This window comes from Idiotropiscis lumnitzeri, chromosome 7, assembly GCF_059441095.1.
Source record: "Idiotropiscis lumnitzeri isolate Australia: NSW breed Sydney's pygmy pipehorse chromosome 7, RoL_Ilum_1.0, whole genome shotgun sequence".
Lineage (NCBI taxonomy): Eukaryota > Metazoa > Chordata > Actinopteri > Syngnathiformes > Syngnathidae > Idiotropiscis > Idiotropiscis lumnitzeri.
Window position 1 is genome coordinate 11,200,799 of NC_142397.1, and position 20,936 is coordinate 11,221,734.

A 20,936-nucleotide genomic window follows, 5' to 3' on the forward strand; every position below is an offset into this window, starting at 1 on the left:
ATAGCTCACCAATGATGGGAGAATTTTGATTTCCCAGGAATGTGGTAATAGTGAAAATGTAAACACTGGCTGATATTGATCTTAATGACCGATCATGATGTGTAAAACGTCGAAGACTGCAGTAAACTTAGATCACCTGAGTTTGTAATTCAACATTAGTGCGTGAAATTCCTTCTTCGTGTTTCTTAGTGTTCAAAACTGATGCATACCGAAAAGACTTACGGTTGTAATCGCAGCAATAAATGCAATATACAGGATTAAATCGAGAGGGCTGAATTAAAAAAAATTAAATACTGTATGGATTTTGTTCCACTTTACAATTGGCTCCCACTCACTTAATGCATTACCAAAAATATATCAGATTTTCTCTTTATCAAAAGGTAAAACAGTTCAAAAGAGACGAACATTTACATTAAGAAGATTATGGCTCATGATTGTGATGGTTTTCTCATCTACGGGCACACTGCATACAAAGAAAACCAAATCATGGATTATATGCCAAAACCACACTGCATTGTTTGATTTCCCATTGAAATTCATTTATTGAAGGTGTAGTACGAAAACCATTGAGCAAAATGACAAAGCAACTGCATTAAGGGAATCCCGCATAAACTAAATTTAACGTTAACTTAATGTTGTCAACTAAAGAAAAAAAAATGAACACTGAAAGTAACACAGGACAATTCAATGTATTCCCAATATGAGAAATCACAGCATTTTGCAATAAGTACATCCGGTTACTCGTACTTGGCAAAACTGTACCAATTCATGAAATATGGCAAGACAGTTAATCGTAAAATAAAAATAATACTTTTTTAAATAAGCATTTTGCTACTGACTTAATGGCCACTCCATTCTTTCTCCATCACAAACACACCTATTTACAAGTACAACACAAATCTAAAGGGGTAGGGGGGGAAGCAACATTTCATTCAATTTGGCTCATATCAAATCATAATACAGACAAAAAAATTACATGTATTATGTATTAACAAAGGAGTGCTGTAGTCTTAAGTGACAATATGAATTGGTTTTGTCTCAGTTGTGTGTGCTTTGACCTTTGCCCACCTGGAATTGTTGCTAATCCATTTGATAGCTCCAAAAAAAATAAACCTGCAAGTCTAAGACTACAGTAAACGTAGTTGACCCCTGAGTTTCTAATGCAAAATTAGTGTATGAAATACCTCTTTACAGTGTTTCTTAGTGCAAGCTAGCAATATGCTTAGATTTAACAGAGGTATATTAGATAGCACCCAAGATTCCTCACAAAGTTACTCTGCTGGCCACAATCACAACAAGCAGGATCGGCAAGGTGGCGTTTTGATCTGTATCCTCGTGAAGACCAGCAGTTCAAATGCTTGAATTTTGTATTACATCTATATATGTGTTTTTCATAGAAAATATAAATATCCCTGAAAGAAACAGATTTCACAGCATTTTTCAAGGAAACCAGTGCTGCTACCATAACATCAAGTGTCTTTACAGTCTCCAGTTGTCATCCCTCTTCAGCCTTCACTCGCTGTCATGATAAAGGACAGTCCGCTTCCCCCGGTTCCGAGTGTTAACGCGGCCCTTTTTCTGTTGTTTGCTGGACGACTCGTCGCCGGACGACTCATCACTGTCCTCTTTCTCCAAGACGACTTGTGGTCTGCGCTGCCTTAATTGGCGACCGGCAGTCCTTTGGACATGTCCGGCCCGTCTTGGACTCCTCCTCTTTGGACTGTTGTGGGACCCTGAGCTGGCATAAGAGTTTTCACTGGCTGTGGACGACTGCTCGCTTTCAGAGTCTGAACTGTGATTACTGCTGCAGCTTTCCTTCCGTGTGCTGTGTTTGGGCTGCTTCTTGTTCTTCCCTCTCCGCGAGCGGCCAACGTCAACTTCTTCCTTGCTGGAATTTGACTGGGGAAGGAGATCCTTTTCCTTGTCATGTTTTGATTCCCGTTTTGGACGCTTGCCATTCTTGTTGTTCTTGGCCACTTCTTCTTCAGATCCTGAGGTGTAAATTCGTTTTCTCTTGGAAGACGTTTGAATCCTGCTTTCATTCCGAGAGGTTTTCTTCGACTCGCTCCTATTACGGCATTCTTCCCTCGGAACTGAGCCTGCTTTGCTCCCGTTTCGCATTTTGCTCTGGCTCGCAGAGTCTTCCTCAGAAGCAGAGCTGTCGCTGATGTATTTCTTTTTAGGCAGCACTCTGAGGTTGAGACGCTTGTTGGACGCGTTGTCTGACTCATCTGATTCTTCGTCTGATGAACCAGTGGAGCGTTTCCGCCTCGACTTCTTGGGTTTAACGACCTGCTCAGAATTCTTGAATGCAGAAGTGTCATCCCGAGGTCGTTTTGACTTGTTCCTTACAGGCATCCTGTTCTTGCTCTTATAATCATCACTGGAGTGAATGCTTTCAGCTTCACTCTGTTGATCTTTTTTCAATCTTTTCTTGTGATGTTTGCTTGGTGTACGACTGAGCACCTTGTAATCACCTGCATCTGGTTTATGAGCTGAGGCAGGTTTTTGTTGATTTGGGCTATTAGACACGGGCATTTTACTCTTTTTAGAGTCCTTGAGGGGAGTTTCCTCCTTGTTTCTTCCATTTTGGTGTGGCCGTCGTTGAGGACAGTCCTCTTCATCTGAGTTTATAGGAAGCTGGCGTCGGGTGGTCCTTCGTTTAGTGTTCTCTTGCTCCACCTCTGCTTCTTCCTCCTCCTCACTGGTAATCCTGCTCTTCCTGGCTGAGCTTCTACTTGGTTTCTGACGCACAGCTGCCTGATTATCATCTTCCTCCTCTGCATCTCCAGAACTCTCTTCTGCAGCTTCCTCCTCCTGTTCAGAGCTGCTGTCCAACTTGTGTTTTGGGCCGTGTCCGTTCACGCAATTCAAAGTTCCTGTAAGGGAAGGAGTAATTTGATGAAAGAGCACTTCTGGATTGTAAAATATGAAGATCAAGGAACACACCATTGCCCCTTGTGTTGGTTGAGGCTCTTGTATGTCCATTCTGCTTATTGTGAGAGGAACTTGAAGAGCTGCTGCCATTGCCATTTTCCTCATCTTGGGATTCTTCAGAGAAGTCCTTTGAATTTACAGGCGCTAGAGCAAAAGATGCAAAAATTGCCATTAATAAGCCTTGTCATGAAATATTTTCATCGAAGTGGCATGGCAAAATTAGTACAGAAATGGTAAAGGGGTTGCGCAGCCAGAATTTAAGAAGTTTGTGGTCAAAGGTCTACAGATTTGGTAATCTGAATTAATCTGTACCGCTTTGGTGGAAACGACACTTAATGTGCCTAAAACAAAGCCTGCTTGGGCTGTCAGCACATGAGAGACAGGTACTCACACTGTTGGTCTTCGTCTGACTCTGAACTGCTCTGAAGAACTGTGGTGCGTTTGCTGGCCCGAGAAGCGTTGCGAAGGCAGCTCCTTATTGGCTCTTCGTCATCGTCTTCATTGTCCTCCTCGCCGTCATCATCATCATCCTCTTCCTCCTCCTCCTCATCTAATGCTTCAAGGAGTTTCATCCTGTTGACAGCTGCTCTTGCTGTTCTCCTCTTGAGTGATCTGCGGATAGTTATTTCTTCGTCGTCTTCTCCGTCAGAACCTTGGGATAAGGCTCTGTCGCAGTCCTGGAGCTGACGTCTGTCCCTGGCAGAGGACCGGCTGGTATGACCGTTCATCTCCGCTCTGGCCTCTGCATTCACAATAATGGACAGCCATTATGTTTGGTTGCAAAAGAAAAAAGTTGAATGATGAACTTTTACCAGTCTTTTTTCTGTCAGCAGCAGCAGCGGCGGCAGCGGCAGCGTTTCTGGTCAGCCGTGTGTTCCTGCTCTTTGCTACCCTATTGTGATAGCGACGAGCTGAAGAATGGGAAGATGCTTCTCCGTTCTCTCGCCTTTGCCCTTCACTGGCATATGGCTCCTCGTCTTCTTCCTCAACGTCCTTCTCATCACTGTCACTCTCAGCAACTAGCAAAAAAATATTTCCATTCATTTACAAAGCAATCAGTGCTAACTTGTTCACTGAAAAAAAATCACACTGATTCTCCAGCAAGAGGCATAATTGACCTTTCTTACGCTGCTTCAAAGAGCTGCCTCTTGTAACTCTTGCTTTGTGTTTGCCTTGATGATGTTTGGAGGAACTTGGACGCGTCTCCTCCTCTGACTCGCTGAGTTCACTGTCGGACTCTGAAAAAGAGTGTGCGAAATTCCTTACAATAATACACACTCGACTTCTAAAGGGAACCAGCTAAATCGTTAATATGCTATAGCATCTGAATGTGGCAAAACACAGCAAAGCAAACGCAATCTACAATTTGGGGAAACTACACTTCTCTTGTACCTGCTGTTGATGAAGCACCTTTAGAAGCAGAGTCATCTTCTGAGGAGCTGTGACCGGTGCTGCTTCTTCGAATCCTCCTGGCTCGCTCAGGAACGGAGGTTTTAGCTGAGGTAGATTTGGTCCCCGACACAGACTCCACTTTTTCCTGAGTTTTGACAGAATCCCTCTTTTGACTGAAGACAGGGAAGAGAAAATTTATCATCAGACATTGATTCATGAATAAAATATGTAAGCATTAATTCCATAGTTGCTCGCTCTAACTACCTAAATTCTCTCTTTACAAAGAGGCTGCTTAATTTTGAATGTTGATGTAAGAGAGGTATTCATTTAACAGTTACCTTGCTGCATCATACTAAGAAGTATTTTGATCTCAAGTAAATCATGATAGTGTGCAGGTGTACTTAAGTGTCAACCGAAAAAGATTTGTTTGCAAGTGTGGGCTCTACCTTACTTGCTGGGGTACTTTTCAAACAAAGTGTATTGATAGTCACATCAATGTCATTTCATTGTGGATAAAAGTAAAACTTGGGAAACAAGCGCACCTTGTTGTACTGGCGGATGGATCGTGCTGCGTTTTCTTTTTGAACCGCTGGCTGCGTCGGAGCCTGGCACTGCTTTTCACCGCTGTTTTATAATCTGATATGATTGCTCGGATTTGCTCCTCAAAGAAGGCAGAGAGTCGCAACGTCATGCTGTAAATCTATGGAAAAGAAAGAAAAAAAAAATAAACAATGGGTCCAGCAAGCAAGCTTAAAAGGAATAATAATAAAAGATAAAAGCAATAATCCCAGTTTCAACAACTTTCCGTCCTACCTTAGACCGTTTATTGGGTGTGTAGGCTTTAGCATTTGCAAATATTAACCGGGTGTCTTTGCAAAGCTCTATAGGATTTTCGTAGCGTTCTTCCCCTAAGGTCCTTCTCACAGTCCCAAAGTCCATTGGTGTGTCAATGATATCATGGTAGTCCTGGCAACATAAGGCAAACTGTTAAGAATTCAACCCTAACCAAAAATGAGGGACAATGTTTAGACCTTAGCATTATGATGCACTGTTTAACTCACAGGATAGTTTTCAGGATCCACAGGCTGTCTGAACGGCTCAGAATCCTCACACTCAAATATGTAATTGAGCAGATTTTTGCAATGCTCCTTCCAAGCATCTCTGTCTGGGACCACCTCCACAGAACGCTGCAAACAGTAGAGAAGGAAAGAAGGCTTTCTCATAAGTAAACAAAGTTCTAATTTCAAGATGCCATATTTTAGCCATCCACATTCATATTTCTAAACAGTGACATCATTGTCACACTGTTGAAACTGATGATTTTGTTAAAGATGTTTACCTGCCGAAGCCTGTGTCCCGAAGAAGTTCCAGGTGCCTCTGCATCTGCTTCCTGTGAGAAAACCAAATATATTGTTAAAAGTTAGGGCTGAGCATTAATTCAATATCAATAAGTATTGCAATTGACGTGATCTATATCAATGGAAAATGCTTTTGATAAAATATTTGATTCAGTCATGAAATCAGAAAGCAAACCCAACCCCTCAATATGAGTTTACTTTCCTTTACTAGGCTAGAAAACTATCCTACCTTTATGGGCCAATGATTTTATAATATTTCGAAATAAACACACAGAATACACAAAATGTTTGTTTCTTAAACAATTCAATGTTCCAATATTGAGAACATACCAATAAAGCTCAGGTAATTTTTTTCTTTATTAAAAACGCACTAGAATTATAACAAATGATTCTAACCATTAAAACCGATTCTGAAATCTGCTTTTGTTTTTGTTGAGAAATTGATGTCTACTTTTCAAAGGGGTTCTACTCATTTGTATTGAGCATGTTACTTATTTTAAGATAATGAAAGGATGCAGAATAGTAATTTACCTAGAAAATGACAGATGCATACATTTAAAAATTCAAAGGATAGTTGATGTACCTCATCATCCTCATCCATTTCTTCAACAACACTATAAATCTCCATGATGTCTGTGCATCTTGGATTACTATAAATAGGAGCACATAAATCATTTGAAAATTTCAAACCATTTGTTATAGAATAACATTGTTTAACGTCAACAAAAAAATTCAAGAACCTACTTGACAAATTTCTGCAGGACATTGGTAATGATTTTTGCAGAGTGGGCAATCTTACTCATTGGCTCATTGAAAGTACGGGCATTGTGTGCAATGTATCTGACATCCCAAATTAATGCTGAGAGGCGTCTGTGGACCAACAGAGGTGTGTCAGTGCATAGTGTCTCATATAGCACTGTCATTAAAGTAAATCAGAACTGAGTTGAATGGAAATAAGTACTGACCTGTAAAATTTGTTCAAGAGTCGAAATCGGATGGTGTCCAAATCAGTAGGGTAAGCAATCACAGTACAGTAGGTGGGATATTGGAGCAGGTCAACAGGGCCAGCGAAAGGAGCAGCAATCTCTGTGACAGAAACACCGGAAGGAAGCGTTAGTTTGATAATGTGTCATCTAGGGAGAGTACATTTATTTTTGACAGATTGCATTGAACTGCATTGTGTTAAAGTTATGACGTGAACGTGAGTACCCAGTACCATGACACGTTTGACAAGAAAACGGTTTGAGTGCATCAAGTACACACCAACAGTGATGAGCTGGCCAATACCAGCGACGATTCGCTCACACTCTTGGTCCCGACTCCTCTCCCCCCACTCTCCCTTCAGAGGCTTGTACATCAACTCGCTCATCTCCTCTGCTGTAACAGGGATGCTGGCTCCCTCCGTCTCTGGAAGCTCAGCTGCAAAGCAGAGACACACTGAATCCAATATCACCAACGTCAGGACATATCAAAGCAAAGCAAATCTAAGGCGCTTCTGTACAAAAAAGGAACACTCAGGTTTTTCCTGCAGAAAATTTGGTGGCAAAACAGGCTTCAACATTTCACAGGCAAAGATGACTACTATGGTGAATGTATGGCTGAACATTACCATCATCTGGAATTGGTTCCATATCCCAAGGACTCAGCTTTTCATTTTCCCCATTGTCCCATCTAATGAAATAGCAAAGGTTATGACTATCCAGTTTATGACAAAGGCATGTTTATTATATTAACCAGGCAAATCACACCATTTCGTTTATTGCCCACCTGACTTTAAAGCATTGGAAGAGGCTGTCGGAGTATTCTGGCTGGTATGGCTCTTGAAAAACGATGGTCCCAAACCACCAAGCGTCATCTATCACCGAGCGGAACCGGTCACCTGCAAAAGGGGCAGAAAATGTCTATGTGCACAAGGCCTAGCAAAGATGTGCTTTAAAATGAGCCTGCGAAACATTACTAGTATGTCACCCATAACTATTATACGTTTGCCAGGAATACCAATGGATTGCAATGTGCTGCCCAACAAGACAGTCATTTGTGTGGTTTCATAAATTAGTTCTACCTTGATGTACCCTGTTGAGCCAACTCACCTGGTTGCCAGTTTCTACGGATTGCCTCATCATAACTTTGCCTCAGCACCAGGAAATCTATTACATCGGGCATATCATGATATCTGGAGAGAAACAGTTGTACTTGTTGAGTAAAATAAACACAAAGTTGGTTACCAGGTTCCTTTTGTTTTTCTGCATTTTCCCCTGCCTAGCTATGCTGATACCTGGCAAAAGTGACTTACTTGACAGAGAAGGACTTGTCTGTGATTTTGCCTGTGCCGTGGTCGATCAGAGTCAGTTTCAAACAACAAAGTGTCGGAGGGCAGACTTCATATTTGATTCCAGTAATCTTAACAAACTCTTGGTCCTAGAAAAGAAGCGGCAGGATTTTTTCTCCGAGATTGTAAAATAGAATTTGTAGAGTACAAGTATTCTTTTTCTCTGTCAAGAATAAATTAGGTATATATAATAAAACATACAAAACTTCCTAGTTTTCTAACTGCATTACAGTCATCCTTGTCTTTTTTGCCTTACCCGTAGCTCCATTTTCTTCCAGGGTTGCTTGTCGAAGTTGATGGGGTATAAATCATTACGTCTTACAGCCTCAACATAAGCTTCGTGGCCTTGTCGGAAGTAAATCACCTAAACGAGAGAAAAAAAAGTACATACAGGTTTATTGTTTTGACTCTTAACAAATATTGCCAGAGAAAAAGATAACATGCGAGGCAGTGTGAGATACTGGTAATAAGTGAATATAAAAAGAAAAGAAACATCAAACAAACAAATTAATAGCGTATACTTGATGGAAAGAAAAACGAAGAAAGAAAAAAAACTTGGTTTAGTTTTCTAAAAACACACCTCATCACCCATCTGGGGAACAAAGGGAGATTTCCTAGGAATGACGTCAGTGATCCATAGAGAGGGTCGAAATTCATTGGACACTTCTCTATTGATGGATGGTCTGACTTTTGGCCGCTGATTGGAGTAACATGAGAAGTTTAAGTATTCAGGGAGATATTGATTTCCCCCACAAATTAATGCAGCCACGTATATATAGTAAAATGGTCTACTTTGAGCATAGTGCTTCTCAACTCACTCTGGGAGACTTGTTCTTTGATTTCTTGGCCTTCTCTTTTCCTTTTGTTCCCGTTTTTTCCTCCTCATCACTCTGCTGCTGCTGTCGCTGCTCTTTCTCTTCTTCCTCTTCGTTGTCTTCCTCCTCCTCTTCTGAACTGCTGAGCTGGCGTTGTACTCGTTTACGCGATGACAAGGGAGTCGATGGTTGCAGATTGATGCCAGCATCTGTTGTCCAGTCCGAATACTCACTGGACGAGTGACTGCATAATTTTAAGTCAAATCAATGAATCCATGCAATTTTTTTACGACACTTGCTTAGGAAAACAGATCAGCGAGTGTAGCATGTTATGCAAAAACTAAATAAGAAATGTAAATACCTTGGGCTGTCACTGTTCCACTCCTCATCATTAGACGAGTCCAGTTCACTGCCATCCAAGTCATTGTCCTGGACAGAGAATACAGCAGGCCATTTACTAGCGATCCAATAAAATTACTTTTACTGCAACTAAATGACATTTTGAAACAAGTCACAAGAGAGTGGTGAATATGATACCTCAGTATGAGCATCAGAGCTCGCAGTCTCCTCACCCTCCTCACATGACAGGTCAATGAATTCCAGCGTCTCACTGCGACTTTGTGCTCGCTTTGCCGAAGGAGGGTCATCATCAGAATCATCCTGAGAGAATACGGATGTGGAAAGGTTTGTTAAGGCTTTAGGTAATGATTTGCTTGTGACCAGTCCCCGGTGTAAAGGGAAAAAAAATTAATTAGGGCTGAACGATTTAGAAATTTGTGATTTTGTTTCCTCAATATCGACCCTCCCCGCATTGCCCCCCTCAATAAAAGAACCTACTCGACAGCTGCTGTACATTATGCGTCTCTTCTTCGCATTGAATAAGGCCACCTCTTCATCTCCTTTGGCAACCCTGATGTCAACCTGGTCCCTGAAAGACATTGACATGAGTATCTAAGTAAATTAAAGACATGTAAATGGTTAATAGGTATTGCATTCAGTTATGTGTCAGTTTTGAAAATGATATCCCATTAAGTTGAAGTGACAGCACAAAGCAAGAATGATTAACACATCCGCCGCACAGTTCTGAAATTGGGGGTTTTAATCCTGGGCGCCGGCACTCTTGTGTGGGGTTTATGTTTTCTTCAGAATCTGAATTCTGTCTACCTGTAACTGCTCAGTGGGAGCTCTGGCACTACCACCCGACGTCGCCAGGCCTGTAGGTCTCTCTCTGTGGCCATTTGACTACGAGGTGCATTCTGGTGCATCTGCCTGACACCTTCCACCTGTCCGCTACGCCGCAAACCCACATTAGGAGGCGACTGCACTTCTGCACGATCATTTGCAGACACTGCAATAAAGTGAGCAAACAGAGTTCAAAAGGTATTCAATTAGATAAACATAACCTGGTTAAAATATTTAATAAATAAACCCAAACAATCTAACCTCTTCGTGGTGTGCTTGGGGCTTGTGGAATTGCTGCCCCCTGGGCCTCAGCTTGTATAGCTACAGGAGCCCCATCTGAGCCAGCCTGGTTCTGACGCTCCTGTTGCTGCTGAAGGTTTCGGATGGCCTCGTCAAGTAGGCTGTTGCGCCTGATGGCAACCTCCTCGACTTCTGCAGTCTGCTGGCTTATTACTTGCTCCACCACCTCTCCGTCGCCTGAACAAAAGATCAAGGAAGAGCATGAGGATAGAGTGCAGGTTCAAATGAGCACATTCATAATGTTGGTTGTGTTCTTACTGGTAGCAACGTATCCCAACTGAGGGACTAAGTGTTCTGCTGCAACATTCTCCCGGCCTGGAACAAGTCGCTGATACCTGGAAACCCACACAAATTTAAATCTCCAAAAAGTGCCTTAACTCTTGATTATTACCATTTTCAGAAGTCAAAACACAAATGGGCATTATAATGATGTCATACAACTGTCAGTCTACCTTGGTGGATGGGGGTTTCCATCCACATCCACTAGAAAAGGTGGGGGCATGAGATGTGGGGCCTGCTGTGTCTGTTCATCAAGCACAAAGCCGTTGGCATCTCGAATCAAAGGTCTGTAATCTGTGTGGAAGAAAACCTGGTCTGGAAGCTGTGTGAGGACCAAGCGAAATAGGAGTTAGTTAGTCATTAGGGAATGAAGCTTGTAACCTTTAATAGGGATCCCTACATACTCAAGTTGCTACATAATCCAGTGTCATTTTTTTCTTGCCTTTTCATAAGGTTTTGAGCTACCAAAGCCAAAGATGAGCAGATGGCCATGGGAGTCTGTGCAGGCGAAACGCTGACCATCGGGAGTGAATTTGCAGTCGAAAACAGCTCCGTAACCTTGGCCCTCAATCTACATGGGGGGCAAACACACAAAAATAATTTGGAGACAGGCAAAACCTCCCTGTAACGCCTAAAATGTCCTCTTAAATGTTTGTTTTTTTTTTTACAAAAAGATGCAAGGTAAAAAAAAATAAAATAAAAAAAAAGACTGAAGACTGTCATATCAAGAATGAAAATTTCCTTGATGAATGTAATTTGATCAAAATTCTATAGCGTACCATGTTGAAGTAGTGCTGTGTGCTTGTGCCTCGCAGCAAGTCCCATATGAAAACGTTTCCATCATGGCCTGCTGACAAAATAATCCGGGCGTCGAAGGGATGCGGCTCGAGGACAAATACTTCTGCCTCATGGCCCTGCAAACAATTATATTAGTAGCTTCTATTATGCTCATCTTGATTGTCACAATTAAAATAATTAGGAGCAACATGCTGTGCAGGATTACTTTGAGGATGTGAAGCAGCTGTCCTGTGTAGGAGTTCCACACTTTGATCAGATAGTTACTGACGGTGGTGATGACTGTATTGTCATGGCGATCCCATGCTACCATGGTGACTTTGGGCTTGAAGTAGCTATCCTCTTCACTCATTGGCTCAGCACTGAAGCAAAAAAATAAATAAATAACCTTCCGGTAATTAATTCTACACTTTCGAAAATCTGTATTTTCAAGTCAAGTCTCGTTTGATATTGCCAGTATTTAAGATGTAATCCACTGTAGTTCTGTTCCCGTGGAAAAGACAATTCAGCAACAGACATTTTTTTAAAGTTGAATGACTTATATCAAGAAATTAAAATAAAATCATCTTGAATTTGATACTTTTCTTGGTACCGACCAATTTGGGTTGGTGAAAAACAACTACAAATTCCCATGAAATCAAACGGCACTACGTTTCGATAACAAGGTTGGGAAGAGTAGGCGTTTTTCCATGTCACAAAATACATAACACCTGTATAATTACAAATTACTTTGTGTACTACAATCCAGACTTATTTACATTATTTTGTGAATATTGTTAGCAGGAGATGACTTTCAATGGACAGCAAACACTATGCTCACCCAGAAAGATTGGTGGACATGTTGAGCAAGATGCATCGCCACTGCTGGCGCTGATGGAGTTTCCAGATCCTTGCAGTGCCATCCCGGCTACCACTCACAAACCTAATAAGTTACAGTAACTTTAAACATTCCACTTATTGCGCTATAATGAAACACTCACATCCAAAATCAGTGATGTTTAAATTACGAAATTTATTAACTGCATAGATACCTTTCACCTGAGTGGCAAAATTGGATGCTGTCAACTTTGTCCTAAACGGAAAAGACATTCATAAGAAAGTTAGTAAATTCTGCAATTGTTGAATCAAAATTAATATTCAGCTTACAGTTTAGGCAAGACAACTTACTGTGTGCTCATGGAGCTCTGATATCTTTTCTGGACTTCCACTCCCCACGTAATATATTCTGATGACATCATCAGTACTTCCTGTGGCTAAGAAAATTCCACCTGTAAAGATGTTAAAGCAATACTTATCATGGAAATTCTCAGTATACAAACAACATACATCGTGGTCTACGTGTCGGATTTATTACCTGGACTGAATGATGAGCACACGGTCTGAACTCCAGGTCTTGGACGCTCTATGAACTTGTGTGGACGATCACTTTAAAGGGAACATATTTAGTCAAAATCAAAGCATGTTTCAGTTTTTTACTGTTATGTACTTTTCAAACATAAACTGTGACGGTAAAGTGAAAATAAATGTCTTCTAAATTTGACACACCACATTGACGAGTGCTAATAACAACCCTACCAGTTTTTACGCCGAGCGCAAGTCGACAAAAGACAGCCCTTCACAATTGAGGACTACATAGTTCTTGGCATGTGTTTTAAGCAATTACTTTAAACATGCATAATGTATTTTGAAATAAATCTCTGATTTTAATTCAAGGTAATTTCAGTTGGTGGTCTTTATGAATGCTATCAAAAGGTGGTCTTTATGAATGCTATCAAATTTAATTCATTAACACAAATCCGGTTTTGTGCAAAGCCTGCTTTTCAAAAAATGGCGTCAGGACCTAAAACAGTCAAATCAGCTCAGATCATCTTACTATTTGCCATAGGCATACCAGACAGATTACTTGGATTATGAGACATGCCATTTACAGTGACAGCCTGAATGAAGCATGTCACACTATTGCACTGTCCGTTTTAACTGTTGCGAAACCTATCCAAATATACACACAATTCCTTCATTTATTAATGTACCAGTGAATAATTTTATGATTTTCCATTATGTGAGCAAACTCAAGGGATAATCAGTTAAAAGCTGCACTCACTTAAAGTTGATGTTGTTGACGTCCCACTGCCAGAAGCATACCGTAGCATCAGTACCAGTGGACAACATGTAACGTTTTGAGCCCTTGGCAAATGGTGAAAACTGAAACAACAACATCACACAGATCAATCAAATTATTCAGACTACCAAAAACTTTTCAGTCATAGTGCAGCCATTTATCAAAATCATTTGAGTTTATTTTTACCTCATTAATCTAAATACAGCACCCCATATGGACAGCAAAAAATAGACTTGTAGACACGTTGTCAAAATTAAATAATAATAATTATGATAATTACCACAGTTATTACTATATTTTAATTCTGTCTCTATCACGTGATCAGTCTCTCAAATATATCGCATAGTTCTACACCTTTATTGGAGTCCAGCTATGTTTTATTTTACTGATTGGGGTTTACTGGAAAAGGCATATGCGTGCCTCTGTAAGACCTTAAATCTCACAGCATGTCAGAGTAAATCAGAATCATAAGATCAAAGGAAATACCCAAGGAGCTCAGAATGAGATGGCAAAGATCTGACCAAGGATACAAAATATTTTTTTCTGCACTTAAGGTTCCAAAGTGCACCGAGGCCTCCATCATCCTTTAACGAAGACAAGAGGGATGAATAGGACTCTTGCTACAGCTGGCCGTCTGGCCAAACTGAGCGATCAGAGGAGAAAAGGCTTGACGAGAGCAGTGAAGAAGAATGCAAATCACTGTAGCTGAGCACCTGAGAAACTACGGAGAAATTAATGTGAGGTGCTCTTTTTGGTAAATTGTGAAGAATAATTATGTGAATATTCAAATAATACAGTAAACATTGACCTCAGTGTACATAAATGACCTACAATGAGTAATAACACCTAACATTCAGGCAATACTTGCTAATGCGCGCACACATTGTGAATCAGGTCAATTTCTGGACATATTAAGTTCCCCTTCATCTGCCGATTAGCGAGGGTCTTCAGCATAGGTGACTCAAACGTGCCAAATTTTATATTAAGCTGCATAAATAAACTAACCACCAGAGGGTACTGGAACTGCACAAATGGAAAACAACTTGTGGCAATTTTAATATGAAGATATCATATTGACAATATTGTTACATCCCTAGACCCTAAGCACAACATCTGTCGGTACGTCCAAAAAGTCACATGCACGGTAAGAATAACATAACTTAACAAAGCACACAACTCAAGTGACCAAGAAGGTTCTTCAGAAGGGAATACATGATTGTTCTTCAACGGCCTACCCAGAGCCCTGCTTTAAAACCAGTTGAGCATGTCATGACTGTATTAGCTGAAAATGGTGCTTCGACTCAATACTGAGAAAAGGGTCTGAATACTTAGTGACATTCCAGTTTTTTGTTTTTAATGAACTGAAAAAAATTCTACAATTACTTTTTTTTCCTGTTGAATACAGTAATATTGAAAACCAAATGAATTTATATTTCAGCAAATGGCTGGATTATGATAAGTGAAAATTTAACAAGGTCTAAATACTTTCCATACCCAATGTAAATGTGGGTCACTAACGAAGGTTTACGAGCTCAGAGCTAGCCAACAGTTATGTGGTTTTGTATCATTCCAAAAATGAGATATGGAATTACCTGTAGGGAGGTAATAGATCCACTGTGTCCCTGCAGCACAGCCACAGGTGCACAGGTACGAAGGCACCACACGCGGATGGTTTTGTCACAGCTTCCGGCAGCAATTAACGTATTCTCGTAACTGACAGCCAAGTCTGTGATTTCAGCAGAGTGTCCTCGCAACGTTGAATGAAGTCGCCCGTCAAAGGAAGACCAAATCTTCACCAAACAGTCATCTGAGCCCTGGCAAAGAAGATGGTAAGGCTAACATGAAAAGATGCATACAATATGAGGTTTTCATATTTCAGAATTACAGTTACAGTCAAATCACCGGAAGCGCTTTGTATCGAAAGTAAGTCATTGAAAAATGTTAGGTTACGACTTTCACTCAGCTAATGTATTAGGTCCCTTCTTACTGTGAAGATCCTGAGACCAGTGCGATCAAATGCAATACAATAGACAGCAGACAAATGTCCCAGGATCCGTCGATGCAGATGCATGCGCCCGTAGTTGCTGACGGGGTTGATGGAGCTGTAGCGCTGTGTTCCAGTCAGCTCCCTTCCTCGACAGATGTTCACTGTTAGCGACAAGATGCAAACTTAAGAGAGGACTGCAAACTGGTCACAACAGCAATATAAACAGGAGATACAGTGGATATAAAATAAATGCTAACAACATTGTTAAAATGTCAAGTTTTATGATAGAAAATTAAACCCTCAGAGATCATTTCAAAACATTTTCCACCAATAATGTGAGCCATAACCTGTACAACTGAACACGAAAAAAAAAAAATTCAAATTGACTCTGACATGTTATGTCACATTAATAGAACGGGAACGTGTTTTAAAATGCTCTTTTGGTCTAATTTCTTTTTTTACATCCCCAAATAATTGGTATGTGAATAGGGGTGTGTAGACTTATGTTCAGTCCACTGCATGTAGGAAGACATGTAAGAGGGTATCATCACAATGAAATGAATGCCAAATGCCTCGGTCATCTTATTTTGTTAATGTTGCGATGACAAAATATCCACAGCAACAATATCATGATTCAGAATTATTCAAATTTTATTTCACTGCATAAGGCAGGAGCAATCAATTTAATAATTTTGTTAAAGTTATTTGTGAATATTCTTTGAACTTTGCTTTAAACAAGCGTAATCGGATGTAGAATTTATTTCTGTGGCGTACAAGTGGCATTTTGGGGAGAACCATCGCTTAACTTTCTTCTGCCATTGGATTTCATAAAAAAGTGTTACAGTTTTAGTAGCATAACAAAACAACTGAATTAAATATACCAATTGTCAAGGCAGGTTTGGGTTTTCCCACATCCTTCCACTCTGGCCATAAATCATCAGCAAAAAAATTATGCACATTCAAGACAGGTTTGAGTTCTCCCACTTCCTTCCACTTTGGTTGTAAATCATCAGCAAAAAAAATCTGCACATTATTACCACTGAAGTACTAAAACAATCTAATTAAATTGCACAATAACGTGGAACCTTTTTGCACATGCATCCACTTTGGAAGACACAGATGATCACAAGTGCGGGTATCCCTACCTATATGTGGAGGTTTCTTGCTGTTTAAAGGCCTCTCTGGTGGTCTGCCCCTGTGAAGGGCTGCATATGATGAAGTTTTCAACCGCACACCATCACGTTCTGGAAACAAATGCAGAAATTCGGTCAAGGGAGTAATTTTTTTCTTTCTACACAGCTATATTTGATGACATGGTCTAATATTTGCTATTAATCATGTGACTGTCAACTACGATCCTCGAAAATTCCAAATCTTTTAACAACCTCAAGAAAACTGCAACATTTTCATCACATCTTCTATACACTACCGTCCAAAACCAATTAGAAAAAGTTACCACTTATGGAGTGTTCACATCTATACTTTTTTTGGAAGGATTGTTAACCCGATGAATCCTTTTCACACAATAGCAATACAAATCCCAAACCTAAATGCATGGCAAATCTTAAAAAAATGCTCTATTCTTTTTGGCTACAAATAGAGATGTCCCTATAACATGTTTTTGCACCTGATATTGCACTCAAATTGTCTTTGTTTTGTTAAAAACAAATATTTTTTTTCTTTTAAATATATCAACATGACAATTTTTATAATGGCAAGTCAAACAGTGTTTTAAACCAACTACAACATTTAAATCATGTGTGTAGTATGTTACGTAGTATAAAATGTATGCGGTTTTTTTATAGATCGAAAGAGAGATAGCAAGATATCTTAGATTATTTTTTTAATAAAAAAGCTGTAAATGAGATGTGTCAAAAGAAAGTAGTGTTAGATTCTAAGTGGGAAATATGTGTTACTCCAAGTGAGCCAACCTGCCGCAGAAGGACAACAAATGACCATGGTACCTTTAGAGGTCCTAAGCATCGACTGCTTTCCGGTCCCCAGAAGTGAGTGCACGCCAGGGACACAGGATGGCATGTCTTTGTCAAGAATCGGTCCGATCTGCTTACATATTTGTAGCAAATGGTCTGATGCAACATGTCTGTTGGCTGCAACCTGTGAGGGGATATGAGGGAGATACAGCAGTGTACATAATGAATTAACAGCATTCAGGTATCTTGGATTTATAGATAAAAAATAACTAGAATCCATAAACACTCTATGGTCCTTCAAAGTTACATCAAACTAACATTGACTGTCTTGGTCACAATGTTAACACCCTGATAATTATGGGAATCAAAAGTTCTGAAAGTGCTTTTTAACATTTTACATTTGCTCGATAAAATGTTTATAATCATCTGTTTTAACGAGATTTCCTCGGACTAGAACGTGTCAAGATTATGCTCAAGAGCTTTTCCGTGAGGCGTGTCTCCCTAAACAAAACCTTTACGTTTAATCGACCAATCAGAAAGACGGTCACAGGCAAAACTACGCCACTCAGTCTCTGATTGGCCAATGAAGCGGCCTCGCCAACAACAGAGGCCAAACTACCCACCCTATCTGCAGTACAACTGTCGTGGCTAAATTATAAATAAAATCTTATAGTATACGAAGGTCTAAAGCTATCTTATTTGCATTTACGACGAGTTATGTGTCAGATTACGAGTTGTGACCTTGTACAACATTAACGGCTCGAATAAAGCCTACAGTAGTTCAAATAGATTAGAACAAAGACCGTAAACAAGCGCTAAACGTGCAATCCAGTCCTGTCGCGACACACTTGCTACAATTGATTTTAATGATAGTACAAAATTCAAAATATCTCGTACCACATCTTCATATGTTCTCGGGTGCTCGTTTCCCAGCCAATCCAATCTCCCTGGCAAGAGCTGTCGAAAACAAGAGCTCGGTCAAACGGTAGTCTCGACACAAAACAGGAGCACATGAGACATTTATTTCGCTTATAAAAAAAGAGTGATGTCAAGCGGCTGAGACGCACAGAAGCATTTAAGAGTCTAAACAAGTTGCACGTCCCGACTCATCACCGTCGGATAGCATCTAAAGCACATATCACGAAGCGAGAACCGTACCTGATATTCCTCTAGTTCGCTCACCAGGACCTGCAAGTCGGGTGGAAAGGGGCAATTAATTACGATTACCTATTCCAAGGCGGTTATCAATGAGCTAAGGGAACTCTTTTGAAAAATAAAACAAACTGCAACGAATGCTAGCTCACCTCAGCCGTTCTCCGACACGGACCCGTAGTTAGGAAACGAGATATCAAGTAATAGAGCTCTGAAATAAAAAGACAGCGGGGCGATTGATGTAATTCAATTAACAGAAGCAGTAGTAAAGTAAATTGAGCGACCAACTGGGGTTCCTTATGCGGCTTACCCGTCTCAAGGAGCGAAAATTTCCGATTTTTGGCCATTTGACTCGGACGTAAAATTGAGAAAAGCACTATGTAGGGCTAACTTTGTAACAACGGCAACAAAATATATATTTATTTAATTTCGGTCACACGGGTCTGACCCCCTTCCACGGTTGCTCCCGCTTGCTATTCAGCCTGTTCGCAGTCGCCATTGGAAGGATGAGGCCTCCGCGATAACGCTTACTTCCGCCACAGAGACATACACACAGGAAAAGGGGAGAAGTGGGAGGAGCGAGCCCAACAAAAGACAAAAAAAAACTGCACGTTGTCCTCTAGCTCGCCTAATTCGCCTAATTCGCCTAACCTGCTCGCATACTGTGTTTACATAAACGCGTAGTTCGACGTGACGACAAGAACATTTTCCTTTGAAATGCGGGGTGACAATCACGCAGTCGCCTCTTCTTTTTTGACCAAGGTCGCAAATTCGCTGCATGACGTCATGAGTAATGAACGACCATATCGAGTTGATTTTGGTTGATCTAAAGCAGGGGTGTCAAACTAATTTTTCTCGTGTCTCACATCATAGTTTGGGTTTCGTTCGGTAGGCCATGATGACTGTGAACCCATATAAATCATCATCATATTATTATTACATATACACAACAAACTGATGGATAACTAGTTTTTAAAATTAGAATCTAGGAAAATCTTTGTTTAACAACCTTCAATTCATTTTAAAACCGTGATTGGTATCAAAGAAAAAATACTTGCAATATTTCTACATGTTTAAAATTGATGACAGTTTGCAATTTGGGTATTTTAGCAAGAAACATGAAGTCGTGTATTGTGTGCCTTCGCGGGCCACATTAGATTATGTGGCGGAGCGGATTTGGTTGGGGGGCCCTGACTTTGTCACCTGTGATGCAAAGCTTGTTACGCTTTGGTATAATTTGCATTGTAATTTATGTATTTTTTTTAATTCTCATCTCAATATGACAAGTTTTTGAGAGCAGTCATACTTTTTAAACTAATTGTGTATTCTTGTATTATTATAATACCGTCAGCCTCTTAAGAGTCATATTTTGACAAAAATATATCTGGAGATTTTTTGCCTTAAACATTTCAGGATGATGGCCTCCTCTGCTATTGCTTCCTCTGCTAGATACTTGGTTAAACAGGTGCCCCTAAAATTAAATTATTATTTAACATACCGGTAATCAGATTTTTGCTCAGCTTTTTGTGTTTTCTGAAAAAAAAAATGACGTGTGACGATACTGATCATAATCACGTACAGGGAAATCTAATTTACAGCACATCACCACAATGTGCCAAGTTGTATCAGACGTGTTTCAGGACTAGTTTCATAAAAGATACATTTCAAACCCAATCAACAAACTAGAAGTTTTCCCTTTCAATTGAGTCAGACCTGGCTTTCCCAAACTTAATTGAAGCAAGTTGAAGGCACCAATTACTATTACAAAACTGATAGCACTCCACTACACAAAACATGTCACAAATGTATAAAACAAATTTATGATCTAGTCTCAATTTAATCACAAATGGATTTGCTCAGTGTGATACTTGGACAGGTTTAATTGAACACGGAGCAGTACTCGCAGGAGCGGCATAGCCATACCTTCTGCCATCTCGAGGAAGAGCATTCAATTGTTCTGTTTGTCACTATATGTCGCTGAGATAGATGATCTAAAATATACAGTATTTGTAATTCATATTTTTCAAACAAAGTGACATTGGAAAATTTGGCACTTCGCCACTTTGCCAGACAAGCAGCAAAAGACCCTGTGGCGTTCTCTTCATTCAGTGTAGAGAAGCGGTGAGAGTTGTGGAAGGACAAGCTCTGGGTGCTTCACCAGGACAACACACCTGCTCACAATGTGATGAGTATCTGACAGTTCCTTGCGGAAATGAACATTGGCATACAAATGCAACCTCCATACTCACCCAACCTGGCTCCAGCAATAACAGCATAACATTTTCAAGGATGGCTTTCCAAAAAGTTTAAGTGTGTTAATGGGAATTTTTGACAGCTCTTCAAGAAACACGTGTGAGGTC

The 20,936-nt window shown here is 40.3% G+C and overlaps 1 protein-coding gene across 2 annotated transcripts; it reads right to left on the reverse strand.

The window, feature by feature from the left end:
- Positions 1-26: 26 nt before the first annotated feature.
- On the reverse strand, positions 27-19,117 carry brwd1 (bromodomain and WD repeat domain containing 1). Of its 2 annotated transcripts, none has more exons than XM_088299904.1 (44): positions 18,887-19,117; positions 18,729-18,787; positions 18,583-18,612; positions 18,322-18,381; positions 17,458-17,608; positions 16,639-16,737; positions 15,494-15,654; positions 15,099-15,320; positions 13,489-13,589; positions 12,742-12,812; positions 12,555-12,655; positions 12,419-12,459; positions 12,208-12,309; positions 11,596-11,749; positions 11,372-11,506; positions 11,035-11,163; positions 10,766-10,914; positions 10,572-10,648; positions 10,275-10,490; positions 9,996-10,179; positions 9,669-9,759; positions 9,369-9,491; positions 9,193-9,260; positions 8,835-9,075; positions 8,597-8,713; positions 8,273-8,380; positions 7,981-8,105; positions 7,778-7,860; positions 7,455-7,566; positions 7,297-7,358; positions 6,951-7,106; positions 6,653-6,773; positions 6,432-6,557; positions 6,271-6,337; positions 5,669-5,719; positions 5,391-5,516; positions 5,143-5,295; positions 4,872-5,029; positions 4,330-4,502; positions 4,065-4,175; positions 3,750-3,956; positions 3,329-3,679; positions 2,950-3,081; positions 27-2,879 (listed from the first exon to the last, which is right to left on the reverse strand). In XM_088299904.1, exons 1-44 carry the CDS (start codon positions 18,921-18,923, stop codon positions 1,513-1,515), a joined length of 6,708 nt encoding a protein of 2,235 aa, XP_088156030.1. In that variant the 5' UTR covers positions 18,924-19,117; the 3' UTR covers positions 27-1,512. The 2 variants fall into 2 exon arrangements, with proteins under 2 accessions (XP_088156030.1, XP_088156029.1); XM_088299903.1 differs by having other exon boundaries at positions 28-2,879; positions 4,056-4,175.
- Between the last annotated feature and the right edge of the window lie 1,819 nt (positions 19,118-20,936).